The sequence below is a fragment of the Pristiophorus japonicus genome, chromosome 11 (assembly GCF_044704955.1).
Source record: "Pristiophorus japonicus isolate sPriJap1 chromosome 11, sPriJap1.hap1, whole genome shotgun sequence".
NCBI classification, from domain to species: Eukaryota; Metazoa; Chordata; class Chondrichthyes; family Pristiophoridae; genus Pristiophorus; species Pristiophorus japonicus.
In genome coordinates this window covers 108,085,124-108,112,545 of record NC_091987.1, presented here as the reverse complement: position 1 = coordinate 108,112,545, position 27,422 = coordinate 108,085,124, and the positions used below count along the sequence as shown (strand labels likewise).

The 27,422-nt window shown below is 48.2% G+C and overlaps 1 protein-coding gene across 1 annotated transcript in view; it reads left to right on the top strand.

Annotated features, from left to right (window-relative positions):
• The window catches only part of LOC139276218 (cell adhesion molecule DSCAM), a 699,015-nt gene that overhangs the window by 343,606 nt on the left and 327,987 nt on the right, over window positions 1–27,422 (top strand). Inside the window, exon 5 of the mRNA XM_070893864.1 lies at window positions 9,193–9,468. Coding sequence (XP_070749965.1) covers window positions 9,193–9,468 — 276 coding nt within the window. The remainder of the gene's footprint in view (window positions 1–9,192; window positions 9,469–27,422) is intronic.

Here is a 27,422-nt window from a genome sequence, read left to right as displayed (position 1 = left end):
TTGACAAATCTTCTAGAATTTTTTGAGGATGTAACTAGTAGAGTGGACAAGGGAGAATCAGTGGATGTGGTGTTTTTGGAATTTGAAAAGGCTTTTGACAAGGTCCCACACAAGAGATTGGTGTGCAAAATTAAAGCACATAGTATTGGGGGTAATGTACTGACGTGGATAGAGAACTGGTTGGCAGACAGGAAGCAAAGAGTAGAAATAAACGGGTCCTTTTCAGAATGGCAGGCAGCGACTAGTGGGGTACCGGAAGGTTCAGTGCTGGAACCCCAGCTATTTACAATATACATTAATGGTTTAGACGAAGGAATTGAATGTAATATCTCCAAGTTTGCAGATGACACTAAGTTGGGTGGCAGTGTGAGCTGTGAGGAGGATGCTAAGAGGCTGCAGGGTAACTTGGACAGGTTAGGTGAGTGAGCAAATGCATGGCAGATGCCGTATAATGTAGATAAATGTGAGGTTATCCACTTTGGTGGCAAAACCAGGAAGGCAGAATATTATCTGAATGGTGACAGATTAGGAAAAGGGGAGGTGCAACAAGACCTGGGTATCATGGTGCATCAGTCATTGAAAGGTGGCATGCAGGTACAGCAGACGGTGAAGAAGGCAAATGGCATGTTGGCCTTCATAGTAAGAGGATTTGAGTATGGGAGCAGGGAGATCTTACTGCAGTTGTACAGGGCCTTAGTGAGGCCACACCTTGAATATTGTGTACAGTTTTGGTCTCCTAATCTGAGGAAGGACATTCTTGCTATTGAGGGAGTGCAGCGACGGTTCACCAGACAGATTCCCGGGATGGCAGGACTGACATCTGAAGAAAGATTGGATCGACTAGGCTTATATTCACTGGAATTTAGAAGGATGTGAGGGGATCTCATAGAAACATATAAAATTCTGACGGGATTGGACAGGTTAGATGCAGAAAGAATGTTCCTGATGTTGGTGAACCAGGGGTCACAGTCCAAGAATAAGGGGTAAGCCATTTCGGATCGAGATGAGGAAAAACTTCATCACTCAGAGAATTGTGAACCTGTGGAATTCTCTACCACAGAAAGTTGTTGAGGCCAGTTCATTAGATATATTCAAAAGGGAGTTAGATATGGCCCTTACGACTAAAGGGATCAAGGAGTATGGAGAGAAAGCAGGAATGGGGTACTGAAGTTGCATGATCAGCCATGATCATGTTGAATGGTGGTGCAGGCGCGAAGGGCCGAATGGCCTACTCCTGCACCTATTTTCTATGTTTTTCTATGTTTCTGTGTTTCCTCCACAGCTCTCTGAGGCAGCGAATTCCACAGATTTACAATCCTCTGAGAGAACAAATTTCTCCTCAACTCAGTTTTAAAAGGGCGGCCCCTCATTCTAAGATCATGCCCTCTAGTTTTAGTCTCCCCCATCAGTGGAAACATCCTCTCTACATCCACCTTGTCAAGCCCCTTCATAATCTTATACATTTCGATAAGATCACCTCTCATTCTTCTGAATTCCAATGAGTAGAGGCCCAACCTACTCAACCTTTCCTCATAAGAGAACCCCCTCATCTCCGGAATCAACCAAGTGAACCTTCTCTGAACTGATTCCAAAGCAAGTATATCCTTTCTTAAATATGGAAACCAAACCTATACACTGTATTCCAGGTGTGGCCTCACCAATACCCTGTATAACTGTAGCAAGACTTCCCTGCTTTTATACTTCATCCCCTTTGCGATAAAGGCCAAGATTCTATTGGCCTTCCTGATCGCTTGCTGTACCTGCATACTATCCTTTTGTGTTTCTTTCACAAGTACCCCCAGGTCCTGCTGTACTGCAGCACTATGCAATCTTTCTCCATTTAAATAATAATCTGCTCTTTGATTTTTTTTCTGCCAAAGTGCATGACCTCACACTTTCCAACATTATACACGATCTGCCAAATTTTTGCCCACTCACTTAGCCTGTCTATGTCTTTTTGCAGATTTTTTGTGTTCTCCTCACACATTGCTCTTCCTCCCATCTTTGTATCGTCAGAAAACTTGGCTACGTTACACTCGGTCCCTTCTTCCAAGTTGTTAATATAGATTGTAAATAGTTGGGGTTCCAGCACTGATCCCTGTGGCACATCACTAGTTAATGATTGCCAACCCAAGAGTGAACAATTTATCCCTACTCTCGGTTTTCTGTTTGTTAGCCAATCCTCTATCCATGCTAATATATTACACGTGCATGCAAGGGTTTTATATTCCGTCCAGCTTTTGGTGAAGTCTACGTTTCAATTCTTCGCATATCACCAAGACATCTTCTTGTTGATTTTATTGTGCTTGTGGTCCCCAGTAAAAAGGTTAATAATACAGAGCTTTCCCTCAATATTAGTCGTTCCTCTGTTGCCCAAGGCAAGTGCAATTCCATTTCCAGGCAACATGTTCAATTTAAAGGCATGATCCTCAAAAGGGTGAGGAATATTGTTGCCTGGAGCATCACTTCTGAATTTGAAAATGGGTACTTGGTCTGACTGGCCTGGAATTGCTCCGTGTGCAAGTGGCAATGCTTGAGCGACAATCCAAAACCAAGTTATGGCTTGAGATCAATCTGTCAACTCAATATAGCTGCAACAACAACAAAGTGCATTTATCTTGCTTTATTCATTCAGGGATGTGGGATTTGCTTGTAAGGCCAGCAGTTATTGCCCATCCCCAATTGCCCTTGAGAAGGTGGTGGTGAGCCACCTTCTTGAACTGCTGCAGTTCATGTAGTGAATGTAAGAACATTAGAGATAGGAGCAGGAATAGGCCTTAGGCCCCTCGAGCCTGCTCCGCCATTTAATACGATCATGGACTCAGCTCCACTTCCCAGCCCGCTCCCCATAACCCCTTATCTCCTTATCGGTTAAGAAACTGTCTATTTCTGTCTTAAATTTATTCAATGACCCAGCTTCCACAGCTCTCTGAGGCAGCAAATTCCACAGATTTACAACCCTCTGAGAGAAAAAATTTCTCCTCATCTCAGTTTTAAATGGGCGGCCCCTTATTCTAAGATCATGCCCTCGAGTTCTCGTCTCCCCCATCAGTGGAAACATCCTCTCTACATCCACCTTGTCAAGCCCCCTCATAATCTTACACGTTCCGATAAGATCACCTCTCATTCTTCTGAATTCCAATGAGTAGAGGCCCAACATACTCAACCTTTCCTCATAAGTCAACCCTCTCATTCCCAGAATCAACCTAGTGAAATTTCTCTGCACTGCCTCCAAATCAAGTATATCCTTTCGTAAATATGGAAACCAAACTGCACACAGTATTCCAGGTGTGGCCTCACCAATACCCTGTATAACTGTAGCAAGACTTCCCTGCTTTTATACTCCACCTCCTTTGCAATAAAGGCCAAGATTCCATTGACCTTCCTGATCACTTGCTGTACCTGCATACTATCCTTTTGAGTTTCATGCACAAGGACCCCCAGGTCCCGTTGTACTGCAGCACTTTGCACTCCCACACTGAGTTTGACGTAGTGGTTTGGTACAACTGAGTAGCTTGCTGGGCCATTTCATAGGGCAGTTAAGGGTCAACCCTTGCTGTGGGTCTGGATTGCATATAGGCCAGTACGGGTAAGGACGGCAGATTTCCCTTCCTAAAAGGACATTAGTGAACCAGATGGGTTTTTACAACAATCCAGTAATTTCATGGGGCTAGAAATTCCCAAAAATCCACCGGATTGCCGCCCAAAATACCGTTAAGATTTTAAAATTACGGTGGGCAAAAAATTCCACAAAAAAAGGAAAATATTCCGCCCAGCGAGAAAAAAATGGACCTTACACCCCGATTCTCGGCGGAAAACGTGATCTTGGGCCGATTGAGTGCTTCTTAAACAAAATGGGCAGTAATTACTAAAATTTAGACCGAGGCTGCGGGTTGGGCCTTGGAGGGGGGAAAACACAAAAAATATTTTTTCCAAAAAGCATCAAATAAAAAATCAGAAATTCTCAGGAGCCTTTTCAACTTAACCACTGTAAAATAATTAATACAAACCTTTGAACTTAACTTTTTTTGCCGGGCTACTTACTGACCACAGCTTCCGCTGCTTTTTCTACTTACCTACGGGTCACCACTGAGCCCAAACTCGGGCGATAGCAATTTTTGGACGGTGCAGGCCGGCGGGCTGCTCCCCAGCGCTATTTCAAAACCACCAGCAGAACTCTTTGTGGAAATTTTCGCTGATATGGTTTTTGCCAAAACTGACCAATACCGTCGAGAAACTGGGCGGAGATGCCATGGAAATCCAGCCCATGGTCACCATTACTGATACTGTTGTTTTATTCCAGATTTACTTAATTAACTGAATTTAAATTCCCCAGCTGCTGTGGTTAGATTTGAACTTTGTCTCTGGATTACTAGTCCAGTGACATAACCACTATGCTATTGTCCCCTTTGCAAGTCCAACTGCGGCAACTACAGGGCAATCTCCGTTATCAGCCACTGGGAAAGTTGTCGCGAGAGTTCTCCTCAACTATCTTCTCCCTGTGGCTGAGGAGCTCCTCCTGGAATCACAATGCAGATTTCGTATCATATGGGGCACAACGGACATGATCTTTGCAGCGCGACAGCTGCAGGAAAAATGCAGGGAGCAGTGCCAGCCCCTATACATGGTCTTTTTCGATCTTACAAAGGCCTTTGACACTGTCAACCGTGAAGGTCTATGGAGTGTCCTCCTCCATTTCAGATGCCCCAGAAAGTTTGTCAACAACCTTCGCCTGCTCCACGATGACATGCAGGCCGTGATCCTTACCAACGGATCCATTACAGACCCAATCCATGTCCGGAACAGGGTCAAACAGGGCTGCAATATCACTCCAACCCTCTTCTCAATCTTCTTCGCTGCCATGCTCCACCTCATAATCAACAAGCTCCCCGCTGGAGTGGAACTAAACTACAGAACCAGTGGGAAGTTGTTTAACCAACGCCGTCTCCAGGCCAGGTCCAAGATCACCCCAACCATTGTCATTGCCTGCATCTGCACATATTCTGAGGCTGAACTCCAGGATATAGTCGAGCATATGAAAGCTTGGGCCTTACGCTTAACATCCGTAAGACAAAGGTCCTCCACCAGCCTGTCCTCGCTGCACAGCACTACCTTCCAATCATCAAGATTCACGGCGCGGCCCTCAACAACGTGGACCATTTCCCATACATCGGGAGCCTCTTATCAACAAAAGCAGGCAGTGATGCAGAGATTCAACATTGCCTCCAGTGCACCAGTGCAGCCTTCGGCCGCCTGAGGAAAAGAGTGTTCAAAGACCAGGCTCTCAAATCTACCACCAAGCTCATGGTCTACAGAGCTGCAGTAATACCCGCCCTTCTGTATGGATCAGAGGCATGGACGATATACAGAAGACTCCTGGAGATATATCACTAACGCTGTCTCTGTAAGATCCTGCAAATCCCCTGGGAGAACAGACGCACCAACATTAGCGTCCTCGTCCAGGCCAACATCCCCAGTATTGAAGCACTGACCACACTCGATCAGCTTTGTTGGACAGGCCACATAGTTCACATGCCAGGCACGAGACTCCCAAAGCAAATGCTCTATGTGGAGCTCCTTCATGGCAAACGAGCCAAAGGTGGGCAGCAGAAACATTACAAGGATACCCTCAGAGCCTCCCTGATAAAGTGCGACATCCTCACTGACACCTGGGAGTCCCTGGCCGAAACCGCCCTAGGTGGAGAAAGTGCATCCAGGAGGGCGTTGAGCTCTTCGAATCTCAACGCCGAGAGCGTGAAGAGGTCAAGTGCAGGCAGCAGAAGGAGCGTGTGGTAAACCAGTCCCACCCATCCCTTCCCTCAATGACTGTCTGTCCTACCTGTGACAGAGTCTGTGGATCTCGTATTGGACTGTTCAGTCACCAAAAAACTCACTTCAGGAGTGGAAGCAAGTCTTCCTCGATTCCGAGGGACTGCCTATGATGATGCTACTGTTTCCGATAAATGTTTATACAGCACCTTTAACGTGGTAAACTGTCCCAAGGCACTTCACAGGAGCATAATCAGGCAAACATTTACTCCAGGCTAAAGACATTAGGACAGGTGACCTTGGTCACAGAGGTAGATATTAAGCAGCATCTGAGGAGAGAGAGGTGGAGAGGCAAAGAGGTTTAAGGAGTTCTCAGAGGGTTGTAGGACTGGATAGGATTGCAGAGATAAGGATGTGCGAGGCCATGAAGAGATTTGAACATGAGAATGAGAATTTAAACCGAGGAGCTGGTGGACCAGGAGCCAATGCAGGTCAGAGTGATGGATGATCTGGACTTGGTGCGAGTTAGGATAAGGGCAGCAGAGTTTTGGATGAGCTCATGTTTATGGAGGGTAGAAGATGAGAGGCTGGACTGGAGAGCAGTGTAATATAGTTACTGACTAAAACACTGAGTCATCATACTTAAGAGTCCTTATGATCTGAAACAGCATGTTACTTATTGTTACCAATTATCATTTAATAAACATTGTGATGAGCTCTTTGAACAGGACAGATTGTTGAAACATCAAATAAATTGAACTGACTGCTGTGCAAATGCTAGCTGAATGTCATGCCAATCCAGGCCTGCTGTATAACATTTGTTCAACAGACATTTGATCAGTGAGTTGAGACAGTAGTCCATTAACACCGAGGTCACTGCTTAAAGGACAAGCACAAAGAAAAATAAAGGGATACTATAATCTTATTGGTGAGGCTGAGGAGATGAACTATAGGGTCGTTATCACCTTGCTGTTCAGGAGATAATTAGACACTAAATAAATTTATCACTCTTAGTGGGGGTGGGGGTGGGAGAGAGGAGATGTTCTGGTAGCATTGTAACACTGTGGAGGAGCGTGAGAAGGGGAACTATATATACCTTGAGGCTCACTACAGTGGATAAAATGATTTAAAATAATTTGAGCATTGCCACCATTGCTGGAAAGGTGAGATGTACAAGTATCGGAAGAATGGGAAAATATTTAAACCATTACTGATGGTGATCCCAAGATCACTGAGGATTGAAATCTAACCACAATTGTTGCATTTCTGTTAGGTTTCAAGGGTGGGATTCTCCACCTTCTGCCCCCCTGTTAGCGTCCCGGAGGGGCGGCCATGGCAGCGGTAAGTTCTTCCGGGCAGGTGGCCAGCTTCCAGCGCCCCACCGGGGTTTTCGGTGCCGGTTTCGACGGGGAGCGGAGCATTACCGCCCAGAAGAGCCGAGCCGGTGTGCAACGCCCCTGGTTGCAACACCGGATTGATTTCTGGCTGCCGACGGCCATTAGCGCTCCGTAGAGCGCCGTGTTGGGACCGCCTGTGGAAGTGATGGTCCGAGCTGTAGCGGCCGCAGTGAGGTAAGTATTGTCGACCTCGGGTAAGTGCGATCATTTTTTCTTTTAATTTTTTTGCGATTTACGTTGTGGTGGTGTGAGTTATTTATTGGGAATGTTTTTGGTGTTCCCCCTTCCCCCCCCCCCCCCCACCCCGCATCCCAGGCCTCTCTTAGAGCGCTCCAAGGCCAGCTGTTGAGCTCGGGATTTTCGCTTGCTCAGCCAGCCTAGCGCCCCGAGAGAGGTGTGTAACGTCTCCCTCAGCGCTCTGCCCACACTCAGGGCCCAGCTGATGAATTTTGTTGATGGAGGTGCAAACTGTTCCCGGGTGCAAACTTTACCGCCCCACCGCCATTACTGCCGCGTAATGAACAGAACCAAAAATTCAGCCCAATGTGTTGGATTTTTGGCTTTGGCGTTTTCGGGGCAAAAGCGGAAGCGGGGCGAGAAATTTACTGCCCAATTAATGTTAGAGATTAATTGCTTAGTTTTCATCATTTGGGCTCTGCGCCAGGAGCCCAGCGCAAAGGGAGGCGTTGAACTACTTTCGCGGCGCAAAAATGGGAACCTCGGCAACTTTAGTGCGGGGCCGGGAGCGCTCCGAGAGAGGCCTTGGGAGGGGGAAAAAACAACAAAAGAATTCAAAAATACATTCAAAAAACATTGCCAACGCCACGACCTCACAAATCGCTGCAAAAATATAAAAGAATAAACAACTGGAACTGACCTTTTTTGGAGTTTATTTACCTCACCACCGCCGGCAGGGCTGGACCGCTGTGTTTTCCCCGGCGGTCATCGCAGGGCGCGCTTCACGGCACGCAGGTCGGGTGAGACTCGAAACTCACAGCACTGTCGCAATGCGAGCCGTTGCACACCCGGGCACAGCTCTCCCCAGCGGGGCTTCTGAGCGCCACCGCAAAAACCGAGCCCAGGATCACGACCGAGCAAAAACAGCTGAGCGCCCCGTTTTTCGCCGCGGAGGGTCAAAGCGCGGCAAAAACCCGGGTTGCAAACAACCCGAAAATCCAGCGCAAGGATTTAATGACTGGAGCTCTATTTCATTGTAGAGCCCGGGAACACTAATTGAACAAAGATGATCAAAGACTTGAATAGTTACTAAAGGCTTTTCTATCTGCGATTCACTGTCTTCATTACTCTGTATGTTATAGGTGCTGATCTTATGTAAGGGAATGCACCTTCCCAGTACAGGACCTTGCCAGAAGCATGAATTCATAACATTGGTCTGCAGTGCACAAGTATCAGGTTGGCTCACTTGGTAGTACTCTGAGACAGAAGGATATGGATTTAAGCCACGCTGTAAGACCATAGCACATGAACTAAATTGGCAGACCAGAGCAGTGCTGAAGGAAGGCTGCACTGTCAGAGGCGACTGTCCTTAGGGTGTGATATTAAACTGAGGCTCCATTGGCCGCTGTGGGTGGACATTAATGAATCCATGGTATTACTTTGAATAAGGAGCAGGGAGTTTTCCTACTGGCCAGCATTCCTCCCTAAAATAACATCACCAAGGATAGATCAACTGTTTATTGATTTCATTGCTGTTTGTGGCTACCTTGTCTGGGTAAATAACAGCAGAGACTGTTTTACTGGTAGGGTTAGATGAAGAGAGATGGAGGCTCGTGTGGAGCATAAACACCAGTACGGACCAGTTGGGCTGAATGGCCTGTTTCTGTGCTGTGAATACTATGTCATTCTATGCATGTGGAACACTACGGGATGTTATGCATATAAACCTTTCTCCTCTTTTTGTATGTATAGAGATTTTTGCAGTCATCATTTTATAATGATTTTCACGAACATTTTGCAAGCAATAAAAGTTTCAAATTCTCTCTCTCCATTTTATTTCGATGCCCAGAACCACTGAAGGCAACAGTAAGTCCGCACAAGGTGAAAACCAGTGTGGGCAGCCAGGTTCTGCTGTCCTGCACTGTAACTGGAGCGGAGGAGTATGAAGTGGAGTGGTATCGGAACGGCGAGATAATCGCCCTCGGCAGTAACGTAAGAATCACCGGAAACAACCACGAGAACTTGATGGTGGACGGGCTGGCAAAGAGCGATGGAGGAGCCTACCAGTGCTTTGTAAGAAAAGGACGAATGTCGGCCCAGGACTTGGTGCAAGTTATACTTGAAGGTTAGTGTGAAAGAAACAGGCTGCTGGGGGGGGAGGGGGGAATGGGGGGGGGGGGGGAAGGGGGGAATGGGGGGGTGGGGGGGAGGTAATAATAATTCTGCGCTAATCTGTATTTTCAGAGTTTAAAAAAAATTATTAGTTCCTGGGATGTGGTCATCGCTGGCAAGGCCGGCATTTATTGCCCATCCCTAATTGCCCTTGAGAAGATTGTGGGGTGAGCCGTCTTCTTACAATAAGAACATAAGAACATAAGAAATAGGAGCAGGAGTAGGCCATTTGGCCCCTCGAGCCTGCTCCACCATTCAATAAGAGCATAGCTGATCTGACATAGCTGATCCACTTCCCTGCCCGCTCCCTATAACGCTTTACTCCTGTTGCTCAAAAATCTGTCTAACTCCTGTTGCTCAAAAATCTGTCTAACTCCACCTTAAATATATTCAATGACCCAACCTCCACAGTTCTCTGGGGCAGAGAATTCCATAAATTTACAAGCCTCTGAGAGAAGAAATTCCTCCTCATCTCAGATTTAAATGGCTGGCCTCTCATTCTGAGACTATGTCTCCTAGTTTTAGTTTCCCCTATGAGTGGAAGTATCCTCTCTGCATCCACCTTGTCGAGCCCCCTCATCTTATATGTTTCGATAAGATCACCTCTCATTCTTCTGAACTCCAATGTGTATCTTCATAAGTCAACTCCCTCATCTCCGGAATCAACCCAGTAAACCTTCTCTGAACAACTCTGTAAGATGTCTCCATTAACATTACCAGCTTCACAGGGTCGAACTGTTTCACAGGCACTAAAGTGCTTTTATCATCAGGGTGCTTATCATTCTATGTTCTCACTCTGTCCCTCTTTTCTGGAGTTCAAATACCCTGGGCCGCTTTTTTTTCGGAAGCAGGTGAACTTTTGAACTGCCATTAAAACTGACCCGCTGAAAACTGCCTATTGCAAATCTGTTTTTAAAGATATATGGGTTAGAAATTGGTCTTTTGGTGATAGCGTTTCTTTTCCGGCATTTTTTGCCAAAAATACCGTTAAAAATACCGCTATTATTTAAAGGGGTAAAATTGGCAACAAAATGCGGCCGACGATAAAAATCGGCGTTGCACGAGGATTCGCGGTGGAAACCGCAGTCCTCGCCAACTTTAGCCCGAAGCCGATTATCGCTAAAAAGACAGGCCCTGGGAGGAGAGAAAACACACACAAAGAAAATTGCAATAAACGAAAAATAAAAAAATCACAAAACATTCACAAAACACTTATCGAGCTAATCACTGAAAAAGAATTTGAAAATAAAAACTTTAACTTACTTTTTTTGCAGGTCTTTATACTTATCGCTGTTTCTGGGGCTACAATGCAGGCTTTTCTCGGGTGGTTTCCCCCCCCCACCCCTAACGACAGGTGCACCGAACGGCTAATTTTAAGCGGTCTCATTTTGTTTTGGTGTTGCATGCCAGTGGTCCACTTTTCAGCGGTATTTCAAAACCACAGGTGAACAACTTTGGCCAATGTCAATGAGTACCTTTTACCATCAAAAAAGACAAAATATCACCGCAAAAATGGGCGCAATGCTGGCCACTTTCTGAGTGTCTGTAACTCTAGATCCCTGGGGTGGCATTGATTTGAGGGCGATAACGCAAAGCGGGTGATAGTGAAGCTGTAGCCCGTCTCCATGGAAAAGAAAATCAAGCCGAGTGTAAAATGGTCTGCCGAGTCGAGGTGATGGGATCACATTTATTTGAACATTCAATAGGATGTTCAATATGGTGACTGTAAGACTCTGAAGAAAGGAAAGCCAGTCTGGCCCAGTGACCTTCTGGCAGCACGCTTGGTATGGGTAGAAGGGGTTGGCGAGAAAGCAGACAGGCTGACATCTTGAGAGAGAGCAACACATGCCGTTTCCCCTGAGCCACTGCCACTCCCCTGGGGAAGGGGGCTCACTTCCACGGACCTGCGGGAGAGGGTTCAGTGATGCCTTCAAACCTGCTATCCATTTGCTTCATCAATCTGACCAAGGTGGACACCTGCATCTCCAAGGCAAAAGCACAATTTGAGCCCAGAGTCTACAAGGCATCGTTTGAGCTTCCACCAAAGCTACAAAGGCTGTGAACATTGACTTCTGCTGTGATGGCCTGGCTGCAGCATCCCTGTGGGTGCCACATTCTCCAAGGTAAACAGCAGGTCGCCACACGGACTGAAAGCGAATTCCGCACTGAAACCCTTTGGTGGGCCTTCCAATACCTGATAGAAGGGCCTATGTAAAGCAAGCACTTCTCTTCTCATTGCTGGGCACCTGAAGTCTGCATCTTGGTCCCTCTCAGCAGAGCCACATTTCACAGTGGTGAAACCCACAAACTCTACTGAATCAATGTATAGTCTATGGGATAACTGGCCAACTAGTAACATGAATGTACAGCACAAAATTATCTACAATGTTGAACTATTTCACATTGAATTGTCAGTCTCCCTCAGTGACGCAGTGATGATGACTGGTGTGGGAAACAACAATGTTATCAGGGTCTCTGTTCTGAATATGGGATGAAAACAAGTGTTCAACCAACCCACACCGGGTCAGGCACTTTGGGTTGATCACCTGCCCATGTCTCTCCTGGGTCTGATCCCTTACATTTTACAGGATCCCCACTTGTCCTGCAAAGAGAGAGTGGGTGAGTGTCTCAAAGGAGAACGTTATGAGGATGCCGAGAGGAAGAAGAGGTAAGTTGGGATCAGGGTGGGGAATTGATGAACAATATCCCCCAGGACTGCGTTGACAGGCATGCTCTCTGTTGACCACATTATCTCACCCAACAACCCCTGGAAATTCCCCCCCCCCTGCCTAGGGTTACATTACCAAACATGCTCTCTGCTGACCACATCACCCCACCCCACCACCCCAGTTTGACCCAGTCGTGTCAAGAACCAAGAGAAATGATGCAGGGATAAACAAGCCCTTCAGTGTAAAGCTGTGCCATTACAACAAGTCACTTTGCCACCCAATGATGTTGCGTTTAAATTGTTTGAGGCAAAATATGCCATTTACTAATGAACTGTAGTTTGATCCTGGCCGAGAGGCTATATTTAGCACGTTCGGAGAATGCTAAGCGTACCCGCCTGATCTGGTTGCCATGGTGGAAGTCTCCTGTGGCATATTGATAATCTATAATGATGTAAAGGAAGGGGTTTATCACAGAGTGACAGTGGGAAAGATTTCAAAGACACACAGGTCTCACTGGGAAAAGAATGTCTTCTTTCATCTCTGAAAAAGCCTATCACAGAAATAAAAAGGGCGGCAGAGCATACTGAGTACACTTGCTGATCTATCTATTGTGTGTCAGTTTTCATTCAATATACAAAGCCCGGAGCTCCCTGTCTTCTGAGAACTGGCAGCGTTAATGTGAGAAGAAAGATAACAGTGAGGCAAAACAGCGATGTTTTATGGCAACTAACAGACAGGTGCATGGTGCTGAACCCCCTCTGCCATCTCCCTCAATTCCCCCCAAAAGTCATCTTGCAATATGAAGTATTGCAGGAAGCACATCAGCATAATTGTCAACATTTATTGGCTTTTCTTAAGCCTCTGTTACTCGTCTTAAAATGCACATATTTGGCTCAGAAGTTATTTTGGACGATTTGTGATTAGAGTTGTGCAGCAACATGGATTTGTTTGTTCAAAGAGAAAGTATCCTTGTTCAGCATCAGGTCACAAAAAAGCTTTTCTTTCTCAATGGAGCAAAAGTTCTAACAGAATTAAACATACATAAGAACATAAGAAATAGGAGCAGGAGTAGACCATTTGGCCCCTCGAGCCTGCTCCACCATTCAATAAGATCATGGCTGATCTGATCTTGGCCTCAACTCTACTTCCCTGCCCGTTCCCCATAACCCTTGACTCCCTTATCATTCAAAAATCTGTCTATCTCCGCCTTAAAAACATTCAATGACCCAGCCTCCACAGCTCTCTGGAGTAGAGAATTCCAAAGATTCACGACCCTCTGAGAGAAGAAATTCCTCCTAATTTCTGTTTTAAATAGGCGACCCCTTATTCTGAAACTATGCCCCCTAGTTCTAGATTCCCCCACGAGGGGAAACATCCTCTCTGCATCTACCTTGTCGAGCCCCCTCAGAATCGTATACATTTCAATTAGATCATCTCTGAGTCTTCTAAACTCCAATGAGTATAGGCCCAACCTGCTCAATCTTTCTTCATATGACAACCCCTTCATCTCAGGAATCAACCTCGTGAACCTTCTTTCAACTGCCTCCAGTGCAAGTACATCCTTCCTTAAATATGGAGACCAAAACTGTATGAAGTGCTCCAGGTGTGGTCTTACCAATGCCCTGTACAGTTGGAGCAGGACTTCCCTACTTTTATACTCCATCCCCCTTGCAATAAAGGCCAACATTCCATTTGCCTTCCTGATTACTTGCTGTACCTTCATGCTAACTTTTTGTGTTTTATGTACAAGAATCCCCAGATCCCCCTGTACCACTGCATTTTGTAATCTCTCCCCATTTAAATAATAATTTGCTTATTTATTTTTCCTACCAAAGTGGATAATCTCACACTTTCCCACATTATGCTCCAGCTGCCAAATTTTTGCCCATTCACTTAGCCAGTCTATATCCCTTTGTAGATTCTTTGCGCCCTCCTCACAACTTGCTTTCCCATCTATCTTTGTATATCAGCAAATTTGGCGACACTACACTCAGCCCCTTCATCCAAGTCATTAATATAAATTGTAAATAGTTAAGACCCCAGCACTGATCCCACTAGTTACATTTTGCCAACCTGAAAATGACCCATTTATCCCGATTCTCTATTTTCTGTTAGTTAGTCAATCCTCTATCCATGCTAATATATTACCCCCAATCCCATGAGCTCTTATCTTGTGTAGCAATCTTTTATGTGGCACCTTTTCGAATGCCTTCTGGAAATCCAAATACACAACATCTACTGGTTCCCCTTTATCCACCCTGCTTGTGACATCCTCAAAGAACTCCAGCAAATTTGTCAAACATGATTTCCCTTTCATAAAACCACGTTGACTCTGCTTGACTGCATTATGATTTTCTAAATGTTCTGCTACTACGTCCTTAATGATGGACTCCAGCATTTTCCCAATGACAGATGTTAGGCTAACTGGTCTATAGTTTCCTGCTTTTTGTCTCCCTCCTTTCTTAAATAGGGATGTTACATTTGCGGTTTTCCGGTCCATTGTGATAAGATGCTAGGATGCAAGCCATCAGGTCCAGGGACTTGTCCACCTTTAGTCCTATTAATCTGCCTAGTCCTTTTTCTCCAATGATATTTGTTGTGTATCTGTAAAGCATGCACTCCCATGTTCCGCCACCAGAGAGCTCATCCTCTGAAGTCCCAAGGGATCCCAGCATCCCTTGGGAGCACTGTATATAAGCCGGGCCCTAAGGCCTGTTCCTCACTCTGGAGTGTCTTATTAAAGACTGAGGTCACTGTTACTTTAATCTCCGTGTGCAGCCTCATCTGTGTTAGGAACACAATAACTGGCGATGAGAATACGAATCCAACGCAAAGATGCAGCAAACTGTGGGCATCCTGGAGAAATTCTCAGAGGGTGAGGACTGGGAAGCCTATGTCAAACGGCTAGACCAGTACTTTGTAGCCAACGAGCTGGACGGAGAAGGAAGCGCTGCAAAAAGGAGAGCGATCCTCCTCATGGTCCGCGGGGCACCGACCTACAGCCTCATGAAGAATTTTCTGGCTCCGGTGAAACCCACAGATAAGTCGTATGAGGAGCTGTGTACACTGGTTCGGGAGCATCTTAAACCGAGGGAGAGCGTGCTGATGGCGAGGCATCTGTTCTACACGTCTGAAGGTCAGGAAGTGGCGAGCTATGTCACGGAGCTAAGGCGACTTGCAGGACAATGTGAGTTTGATGGCTACCTGGAGCAAATGCTCAGAGACTTTTTTGAACTGGGCATTGGCCACGAGACCATCCTATGAAAGCTTTTGACTGTAGAGACACCGACTCTCAGTAAGGCCATTGCGATAGCACAGGCGTTTATGTCTACCAGTGATAACACCAAACAAATCTCTCAGCACACAAGTGCTAGCAATGTTCATAAATTAACTGGAACTGTGTTTGCGAGCAGAAATGTACAGGGCAGAACCTACGAGTCTGCAACTGCCAGCAGGCCTCAGGTGACCCAGATGACTCAGAGTCCCCAACAAAGGATGAATGCAAGGCAATTCACACCTTGTTGGCATTGTGGAGGCTTCCATTCAGCCTAGTCATGCCGCTTCAAAGGGTATGTTTGCAAGAGCTGTGGAACAATGGGGCACCTCCAACGAGCTTGCAAATGAGCTGCAAGCTCTGCAAAACCTGCTAACCACCACGTGGCAGAGGAAGATCGGTCCATTATGGATCAAAGCAATTTCGAGCCTCAGAGAAAGGAGGCAGATGCTGAAGTACACGGGGTGCACACATTTTCAGCGAAATTTCCACCCATAATGCTAAACGTAAAATTGAATGGCTTACCCATAGCCATGGAACTGGACACTGACGTTAGCCAACGCATCATGAGTAAAAAGATGTTTGAGAGGCTGAGGTGCAACAAGGCATTCAGACCAGCCCTGAGCCCCATCCACACGAAACTGAGAATGTACACCAAAGAGCTTATCACTGTCCTGGGCAGCGCCATGGTCAAGGTCACCTATGAGGGCACGGTGCACGAACTGCCACTCTGGATTGTCCCAGGCGATGACTCCACACTGCTTGGAAGGAGCTGGCTGGGCAAAATCTGCTGGAACTAGGATGACATCCGAGCGCTATCACATGTCGATGACACCTCATGTACCCGGGTTCTTAAAAAATTTCCTTCCCTTTTTGAGCCAGGCATTGGAAACTTTTCCGGGGCAAAGGTGCGGATCCACTTGGTCCTAGAGGCACGATCCATTTACCACAAGGCGCGAGCGGTACCTCACATGATGAGGGAGAGAGTGGAAATCAAGCTGGACAGGCTGCAAGGCTGCAAGGCTGTGAGAGCATCATCTCCCCAGTGGAATTCAGCGAGTGGGCTAGCCCGATTGTTCCAGTACTCAAAAGTGATGGCACGGTCAAGATTTGCGGCGATTATAAAGTAACTATTAATCGTTTCTCGCTACAGGACCAATACGCGCTACCTAAGGCAGACGACCTATTTGCGACGCTGGCAGGAGGCAAGACGTTCACCAAGCTCAACCTGACTTCGGCCTACATGACGCAGGAGCTGGAGGAGTTGTCGAAGGGCCTCACCTGCATCAACACGCACAAGGGACTGTTCATCTACAACAGATGCCCGTTTGGAATTCGGTCGGCTGCAGCGATCTTCCAGAGAAACATGGAGAGCCTACTCAAGTCGGTATCACACACAGTGGTCTTTCAGTACGACATATTGATCACGGGTCGGGACACCGCCGAGCACCCACAAAGCCTGGAGGAGGTCCTCCAGGGACTGGATCGCATAGGGCTGCGGCTGAAGTGTTCGAAATGCGTCTTCATGGCAACAGAAGTGGAGCTTTTGGGGAGAAAGATCGTGGCGGACGGCATTCAGCCCACAGACACCAAGACAGAGCCTATCAGGAACGCGCCCAGGCCACAGAACGTCACGGATCTGCGGTCGTTTCTGGGACTCCTCAACCATTTTGGTAACTTCCTACCGGGGTTAAGCACCCTATTAGAGCCCCTACATGTGTTATTGCACAAAGGTGAGAATTGCGTACGGGGAAAAAACAAAGTAATTGCTTTTGTGAAAGCCAGAAACATTTTATGCTCCAACAAGCTGCTTGTATTGTATAACCCGTGTAAAAAATTTGTGCTAGCAAGTGATGCGTCGTCGTACGGAATCGGGTGTGTATTACAACAAGCTAACGTTGCGGGGAAGTTGCAACCTGTCGCCTATGCTTCCAGGAGCTTGTCTAAGGCCGAGAGGGCCTACAGCATGATTGAGAAAGAGGCATTCGCGTGTGTGTTCAGGGTAAAGAAAATGCATCAGTACCTGTTTGGCCTCAAATTTGAGCTGGAAACCGATCACAAGCCTCTCACATCCCTGTTCGCTGAAAACAAGGGGATAAATACTAATGCCTCAGCCCGCATACAAAGGTGGGCACTCGCGCCATCAGCGTATAACTATACCATCCGCCACAGGCCAGGCACAGAGAACTGTGCGGATGCTTTCAGTCGGCTACCATTGCCCACCATGGGGGGGAAAATGGCACAGCCTGCAAACTTGTTGATGGTGGCGCAGCCCGCAGACTTGTTGATGGTCATGGGAGCGTTTGAAAATGATAAATTACCTGTCACGGCACGCCAGTTTAGGACTTCGACCAGCCAAGATCCTCTGCTGTCTCTAGTAAAAAACTGTGCACTGCATGGGAGCTGGGCCAGCATCCCCATTGAAATGCAAGAGCCAATCAAGCCGTTCCAGCGGCGAAAGGATGAGCTGTCCATTCAGGCAGACTGCCTGTTGTGGGGTAACCGCGTAGTACTACCCAAAAAAGGGCAGGGAGACGTTCATCTCCGATCTCCACAGCAGACACCCGGCTATAGTAATGATGAAAGCGATAGCTAGATCCCACGTGTGGTGGCCCGGTATCGACTCTGACTTAGAGTCCTGTGTACGGCAATGCAGCGTATGTGCTCAGTTGAGCAACGCGATTATGCAGGCCCGTTTCTCGGTAAAATATTCCTGGTGGTGGTGGATGCTTTTTCAAAATGGATTGAATGTGAAATAATGTCGGGAAGCACCGCCACCGCCACCATTGAAAGCCTGAGGGCCATGTTTGCCACCCACGGCCTGCCTGACATACTGGTCAGTGACAACAGGCCATGTTTCACCAGTGCCGAATTTAAAGAATTCATGACCCGCAATCGGATCAAACATGTCACCTCGGCCCCGTTTAAACCAGCCTCCAATAGGCAGGCAGAGCGGGCAGTACAAACCATCAAACAGAGCCTTAAACGAGTCACAGAAGGCTCACTCCAAACCCGCCTGTCCCGAGTACTGCTCAGCTACCGCATGAGACCCCACTCACTCACAGGAGTGCCCCCGGCTGAGCTACTCATGAAAAGGACACAAAATCAGACTCTTGCTGGTCCACCCCAACCTGCATGATCAGGTAGAGAGCAGGCGGCAGCAACAAAATGTAAACGATGGTCGCGCCACTGTGTCACGGGAAATTGATCTGAATGACCCTGTGTATGTGCTAAACTATGGATATGGTCACAAGTGGATCGCAGGCACGGTGATAGCTAAAGAAGGGAATAGGGTGTTTGTCGTCAAACTAGACAATGGACAAATTTGCAGAAAACACCTGGACCAAACGAGGCTGCGGTTCACAGACTGCCCTCAACAACCCACAGCAGACACCACCTTTTTCGAGCCCACAATACACACCCAAACGATCAACGACACCACGCCGGACCAGGAAATCGAACCCATCATGCCCAACAGCCCAGCAAGGCCAGGCTCACCTAGCAGCCCTGCAGAGCCAACAACATGCCAGCCCAGCGAGGGCACAGCCAACACACCAGAACAGACATTTTTACCGAGGCGTTCCACCAGGGAAAGATAGGCTCCCGACCGCCTTACCTTGTAAATAGTTTTCACGTTTGTGGTGTATGTAGCACGCAAATCACTGACTCCACACGGTCTGGTGTAAATCTAACTGCTGTGACCTTCGTCCTTTATTGTTCAGCTCCAGAGTGCCTCTCAGGTGTGGTGGTCAGCCTTATATAGCACCTGTTGCAGGTACTACCAGGGTTTCCCACCACAGCGCCTTCTGTGGTGTGGCATAGTGCTTACATTACATTTAAGGTACTGGGACGATACACACATCATTACATAACATCACCTTCCCCCCCCCCACCAGGACGCAGGACAACGATACACACATCATTACATAACATCACACTTGTCCAACGGAAGGCAGGTAGGCATAGACAGTGCGTTAGTATGGTACATATTATCTGGTACATTAACTGGTTATTGACTGGTAACGGATCCTTGATTTCCTTGTTAGCCGTTCTCATTAATTGTAATTCATCCATTATTTTACACAAATACAGTGGCCATTCAGCATTAAAAAAGTAATTCTTATTATAAATTCACTATCTCACATTAACATAGCTCATTTTGGACTCGCTCTGCCTTACAGAAGTCCTTTGTGGGGACCACCTCTTGGTAAGGCCCTTTTAAGACTCCCGGGTGCATTTCCTTTTTAAGGCGCCATCTTTGATGCAGGAGGATTCCACGAGACTTCTCCTTGGGCGCCGCCATCTTTGATGCTCTGCTGCTCCGACACGATGCCGCCGCCATCTTCTTCTCCGCCACACCGGATGCCCTCCGCTGTCTCAGCCTCCGCTCCCCTCCGCTGCCACCTGACTTGCCGCGTCCCCCGTGGCCTCTGTAGCCCCCGACCTCCAGCTGCTGCCGCCGCCCGACGCTAACAGCTCCTCGGCGGGGCTCTTCCGAACCGCCGGCCATCCTGGATCCCTCGCACCCCGCCGGCTCACTCCCCCCCCACTTGGCCCCTCTGTGCAGGGCTTGCCTGTGGGGGCTGGGGCTGCAGGGTCTCTGTGTGAGGCCCGAGCCTGGGCCTTGCTTGTGGGGGCTGGGGCTGCAGGATCTCGGTGTGAGGTCCAGGCCTGGGACATGCCTGTGGGGGGGATTGAGGCTGTAGCTCCAGCTCGGTCGGCGCTGCTCTCTGGGGACCCGGGGCACGGCAGCACCCCGGGGAGCAGCAGCCTGTGGAGTGGTGAAGTCTTCCCAGCTCCCACGGACCGTCCCCATCCACTTCCGGCTGAGGAGTGTCGGCCCATCGCCTGCAACGACCCACAGAGGTAAAGCGTGCGTCTCGTCCCCTTGGGATACCTGCACCTCCGCTCTGCCAAGAACAGGTATTAGTTCCCTGGTGTAGGTACGCAGCTTCGCCGTGACCGGGACCAGCTTGGGTCGTGCAGCTGGGTTAATCCACAGTTTATCAAAAGTTCTCCGACTCATCAACGACGGACCCGAGCCCGTGTCCACTTCCATACTCACAGGGACTCCGTTGATTTTTACTTCCCTTATCACTGGGGGCGAATCGTCGGTACACGTGTAGAGTCCAAACACCTCATCTTCTTCTACCTGCTCCTCGCTGAACAGTAGATCATCTCCCATCTCCTCAGCCACATGGTGAGTCTGATTTCTTTTATACATACGCTGAAGGTGCCCTTTAACGTGGCAGGTATTGCACGTGTACTCCGCAAACCTGCACCGGTGAGCCCCATGGCTTCCTCCACAACGCCAGTATGGTGCTGCTTGATTGGCCCACCTCAGCGGACTCTGAGTTCCAGGATCCCGAGGTCCGTGCTCTCTGCCCCGGGCAGAGCCACGTTCTGCAGTTTTGTCCGTGGTGGGCGCTATTCTGTGGACAGTGCCTTCCGGGTTCGAGACTGTGTGGATCATTTGCTTGGTGCTGCAAGTTGAGGTCATATATGCCCGGCTGATGGTGATGGCCTTTGTCAAAGTGACTGTGGGTTCCATGGCTAGCAGCTTGTGAAGGAGGCCCTTGTGGCCAATCCCCATGACGAAAACGTCCTGCAAAGCCTCGTCAAGGTGTGCGCCAAAATCACACGGCGCCGCGAGTCTCCTGAGGTCCGCAGCATATTTGGTGATATCCTGGCCCTCGGGTCTGCAGTGACGGTAAAATTTGTATCTGGCCGTGAGGATGCTCTCCTTCGGTTTTAACTGGTCACGAATGAGTTCAGTCAGCTCCTCGTATGACTTGTCCCTGGCGCTCCCGGGGGCCAGCAAATCCCTGACGAGACAGTAAACCTCATCGCCACAACTGGAGAACAATATCGCCTTACGCTTCTCTCTCATTGCGTTCGTGTCCTCCGTCAGGTCGTTTGCTGTGAACTAGAACACGAGCCTTTCCGTAAAGGCCTCCCAATCATTGCCCATGGTAAAATCCTTTAGCGAGCCCAGAGTAGCCATAGTTGCGTGGAGTTCGTCCGCTTCCTCGTTGCCAATGTGGTGTATGTAGCACACAAATCACTGATTCCACACGGTCTGGTGTTAATCCAACTGCTGTGACCTTCATCCTTTATTGTTCAGCTCCAGAGTGCCTCTCAGGTGTGGTGGTCAGCCTTTTATAGCGCCTGTTGCAGGTACTACCAGGGTTTCCCACCACAGCGCCTTCTGTGGTGTGGCATAGTGCTTACATTACATTTAAGGTACTGGGACGATACACACATCATTACATAACAACTTTGACTTTGGTGGGGGGAGTGATGTTGTGTATCTGTAAAGCATGCACTCCCATGTTCCGCCACCAGGGAGCTCATCCCCTGAAGTCCCAAGGGATCCCAGTATCCCTTGGGAGCACTGTATGTAAGCCGGCCCCTAAGGCATGTTCCTCATTCTGGAGTGTCTTATTGAAGACTGAGGTCACTGTTACTTTAACCTGCCTGTGTGCAGCCTCATCTGTGTTAGAAACACAATAATATTGACACCGAATCTGCAGCCTTTTGAGGGAGAGAGTTCTACTCCTCCAATACACTTGATGTGAAAATGTGCTTTCTGATGTCACCCTGAAATGTGAAGCTCTCCTCTGCTGGGAAAATCCTGAACAAGGGGCCCCAATCTTAAAATTAGAACTTGGCCATTTACATGGGATAACATAGGATTAAAGAAGATATACAGCACAGAAACAGGCCATTCTTTACCCAGAGAGTGGTGAGAGTGTGGGACTCACCACCACTGGGATTGATTGATATAGTATAGTATAGTATAGATGCATTTCAGGGGAGGCTAGACAAGCATATGAGGGAGAAGGGAACAGAGGGTTATGCTGATAGAGTTAGATGGGAGGAGGCTCGAGTGGAGCATAAATGCCCAGCATGGACTGGTTGGACCAAATGGCCTGTTTCTCTGCTGTAATTCCTGTGTAATCCTGTGCTAATGGCCTAGCTCTAATTTTAAGATTATGTCCCTAATATGTCCTTACTATACAGTATAAATGCACACGAGGCCCATACTTAAGAGAAGGTCACTCTGTGACCAGTTACATTTGTTACCAAGACCACACGAGCTTGAAGGTGGGTGGAGCTTCCCCCTTTAAACCGGAAAGTCCAGGTTAGGAGTGTCTCCCACATGTTCGCCCCCTGTGGTCAATATTCTCAAGGTGTACAACTTAGGTCAGTTTATACATGGGTTACAATGATAGTTGAATACATGACATCACCTCCCCCCCAAAGTCTTATTGGGATCACAGGTTAAGTCTCTCTGGTGGTTTACATTCCCTTGTAGAGTGCCTGAGTTGGGGCTCCGCTTGTTGGGCGCTGGCCTGAGTGTCTGCTATTTGCGGTGCCTCAGGCCTGTCCGGACTGCCCACAGTGACTGGGCTCTCCTCCCTTTGGTTCCGGTGTTCGGTCACCTGTGGTGGAGTGAACTCTACGTCGTGTTCTTCCTCTGCTTCTTCTATGGGGTTGCTGAACCTCCTTTTAGTTTGTACGACGTGTTTGCAGCAGATTTACCAATTGGTAAGTTTAACTACCAAAACTCTATTCCCCTCTTTGGCAATCACAGTGCCTGCAAGCCATTTGGGCCCTTCAGCATAATTAAGGACAAAAACAGGGTCATTGACATCAATACATCGCGCCCTCGCATTCCTGTCATGGTCGTCACATTGTGACAGACGCCTGCTCTCAACAATTTCTTTCATAGTAGGGTGTATAAGGGATAACCTGGTTTTGAGCATCCTTTTCATTAGCAGCCCTGCGGGTGGAACCCCTGTGAGTGAGTGTGGTCAGGATCTATTGGCCAACAGGAGGTGTGATAAGTGGCTTTGTAGGGAACCCCCTTGGATTCTGAGCATTCCCTGTTTGATTATCTGCACTGCTCATTCTGTCTGGCCGTTTGAGGCTGGCTTGAATGGTTGATTCCATTGCATGCCATGAAGTCCTGGAATTCAGTGCTTGTGAAGCACGGGCCATTGTCACTGACCAAGACGTCCGGTAGACCATGGGCGGCGAACATTGCCCGTAGACTTTCTACCGTGGCAGAGGATGTGCTTGAATTTAGAATGGCACACTCAATCCATTTGAAGTAGGCGTCTACTACAACCAAAAACATTTTTCCCATGAAAGGACCTGCGTAGTCCACATGGATGCGTGACCATGGCTTGGCGGGCCAGGACCAGGGGCTAAGGGGGGCTTCCCTGGGTGCGTTACCCAGCTGAACACACGTGTTGCACCTGCGAACACAAAGTTCCAGGTCTGCATCTATCCCTGGCCACCAAACGTGTGACCTGGCAATTGCCTTCATCATGACAATGCCCGGGTGCTCATTGTGAAGTTCTCTGATAAACACATCTCTGCCCTTCTGGGGCATGACAACTCGGTTTCCCCACAGTAGGCAATCGGCCTGAATCGAGAGTTCATCCTTGCGCCTATGAAATGGTTTAAACTCCTCAGGGCATGCCCCGTACGTGGCTGCCCAGTCCCCATTCAGGACACATTTCTTAACTAAAGATAGTAGCGGGTCTTTATTTGTCCAGAGTTTAATCTGACGGGCTGTCACAGGTGAGCCTTCACTTTCAAAAGCTTCAACAGCCATGACCATCTCAGCATCATGCTCAGCTGCCCCCTCAGTGGTGGCTAGTGGGAGCCTGCTGAGTGCATCGGCACAGTTTTCAGTGCCCAGTCTATGCCGAATTGTGTCGTCATAGGCGGCTAACGTAAGTGCCCACCTCTGTATGCGGTTCGATGCATTTGCATTTATGGCCTTGTTGTCGGCCAAAAGGGACGTTAAGGGTTTGTGATCTGTCTCCAGCTCAAATTTCCTGCCAAACAGGTACTGGTGCATTTTTTTTACTGCATATACACATGCTAGCACTTCCTTTTCTACCATCCCGTAGCCCCTTTCTGCCTGGGACAGACTTCTGGAGGCATAAGCTACCAGCTGTAACTGACCATTGGCATTCACATGCTGCAACACACACCCAACCCCATAGGACGACGCATCGCACATTAAAACTAGTTTCTTACACGGGTCATATAACATTAACAGTTTGTTGGAGCATAACAAATTGCGTGCTCTATCAAAAGCCCTTTCCTGGCTGTCCCCGCCAGACCCAATCGCAACCTTTGCGTAGGAGCACGTGTAGCAGCTCTAACAGCGTGCTCAATTTGGGAAGAAAGTTGCCAAAATAGTTCAGGAGCCCCAGGAACGAACGCAGCTCCGTTGTGTTACGGGGTCTGGGTGCTCTCTGGATCGCTTCCGTTTTGGACGCAGTAGGTCTGATCCCGTATGCTGCTACCCTCCTTCCCAGGAATTCTACCTCTGGAACTAAGAAAATGCACTTTGCCTTTTTCAGTCACAGCCCTACCCGGTCCAGTCTGCGTAGCACCTCCTCCAGGTTGTGGAGGTGTTTTCAGTATCACAGCCCGTTATGAGGATGTCGTCTTGAAAAACCACTGTCTTTGGAATCGACTTGAGGAGGCTTTCCATATTTCGCTGAAAGATCGCAGCGGCCGGATGAATCCCGAATGGACATCTGTTATACTCAAACAACCCCTTGTGTGTCGTGATGGTGGTCAGCTTCTTCGACTCACTCGCCAGATCCTGGGTCATGTAAGCTGAGGTCAGGTCCAATTTTGAAAAAAATTTGCCACCAGATAGCATCGCAAAAAGGTCCTCCGCTCTCGGTAGCAGGTACTGGTCTTGGAGTGACACCCGATTGATGGTGGGTGTAATCGCCACATATCCTGACCGACCCATCCGTCTTGAGCATCGGCATGATCGGGCTCGCCCAGTCACTGAATTCGACTGGCGAGATGATGCCTTCCCTCAGCAGGTGGTCCAATTCGCATTCTATCTTTTCGCGCATCATGTACGGCACCGCTCTGGCCTTGTGGTGTACTGGCCTGGCGTCTGGGTTTATGTGAATCACTACCTTGGTCCCCATGAAAGTGCCAATGCCGGGTTGAAATAGTGAGTCAAATTTGTCCAGGACCTGTGAGCATGGTATTCGCTCCACAGAAGAAATTGCATTGACATCGCCCCATTTCCAGTTCATGACAGCAAGCCAACTCCTCCCCAGCAGTGCGGGACCGTTCCCCGGGACAATCCAGAGTGGCAACCTTTTCTCCGAATCTTTGTGGGTCACACCTACCGTGGCGCTGCCTAGCACCGGAATGATCTCCTTTGTATATGTCCGTAGCAGTGCGTCAATCGACAATAATTTTGGCCTCCTGGCCTTGGAGACCCACAGCCTTTCGAACTGTTTGATAGTCATCAGGGACTGGCTGGCCCCCGTGTCTAGCTCCATTAATACTGGGATGCCATTGAGGAGCATTTTCATCATTATTGGTGGCGTTCTGGTATATGAACTGTATATGTACTCTACATGAACTCTCTGAACTTCAGCTTCCCATGATTTCCCCCAGTATTCATTTGGCCTCGTAGGGCTTACATCGGGCCCGACCTCCTCGTACATCAATCTGGCTGCAGGCTTCCTGCACATGCATGCCAAGTGACCACTGACGTTGCAGTTTCTGCAGGTTTTTTCTAATATCTGCAAGCTCTGGCTGGGTGTTTGCCTCCACACCTCCAGCATGAGCTGGAGGCCCCATTGTTGGAAACAAAAGGTCCATTACCAGTCGATCGTCTCTAACTGTCTCTGTAACTGTCCTTAAGCGCACCATTAACAGGTGCTGATGGCCCCATTACTGGCCGCATTGTCCATTGCGATGGCATGAATCGCCGTTCAGCTAGCCATTGTCTCTGTTGAATTTCCCCTTTAGGTTCGACTGCATGCTGGGGCATGTCCGATTGCCCTTGTCTGCCTAGAGAACTGTGTGCCGCGTTAACAATGTTGACTCCATGGTCGTTTGCTGCATTTGAGCCAAGATTTTTGCCACAAATCATTCTGGTCTCTTCCTCCCCTGAGATAATTGTCTGGGCTATCATAGCCGCCACTTCCAAGGTCAAGTCTTTGGTCTCAATCAGTTTCCTAAAAACCCCAGCATGCCCGATGCCCTCAATAAAAAAGTCTCGCAGCATCTCCGCTCTGCATGCATCTGGGAACTTACATAGGCTCGCCAGTCGCCGGAGATCAGCCACGAAGTCTGGAGCGCTTTGCCCTTCTCGCCGCCGGTGCGTGTAAAACCAGTGTCTCGCCATGTGCATGCTGCTCACCGGTTTAAGGTGTTCCCCGATCAACTTACTGAGCTCTTCGAACGTCTTGTCCGCCGGTTTCTCTGGCGCTAGAAGGTCCTTCATCAGGGAGTGCGTTCTGGATCCACAAACCGTCAGGAGATGAGCCCTGCGTTTGTCGGCCGAATCGTGTCCCAACCATTCCTTAGTGACAAAACTTTGCTGTAGTCTCTTAATAAAATCGTCCAATCATCACCAACACAGTACCTCTCTTCTGTGCTGCTAGTGGCCATGCTCACGTGGTTTAAATCCCAGTTTCTCGTCGCCAATGATGTGTCCTTACTATGCAGTGTAAATGCACACAAGGCCCATACTTGAGAGAAGGTCACTCTGTGACCAGTTACCTTTATTACCAAGACCACCAAGAGCTTGAATGTGGGTGGAGCTTCCCCCTTTATACCTGAAAGTCCAGGTTAGGAGTGTCTCCCACAAGTTCTCCCCTTGTGGTCAGTATTCTCAAGGTGTACAACTTAGGTCAGCTTATACATGGGTTACAATGATTGTTGAATACATGACAATCCCCTTCTTCAGGATTGCCCCAGCAGAGGAAATAGTTTTCTGCATCAACCCTAGCGAATCCTTGCATCACTTTAAATACCTTGATTAGATTACCCCTCAACTTTCTAAACTGAAGGGGAATACACACCAGAGTTTGTGTAACCTGTTCTCATAATTTAACCCTTTAAGTGGGTTTAATTTTGATGAAACTGCGCTATACTTCCTCCAAGGCCAGTATA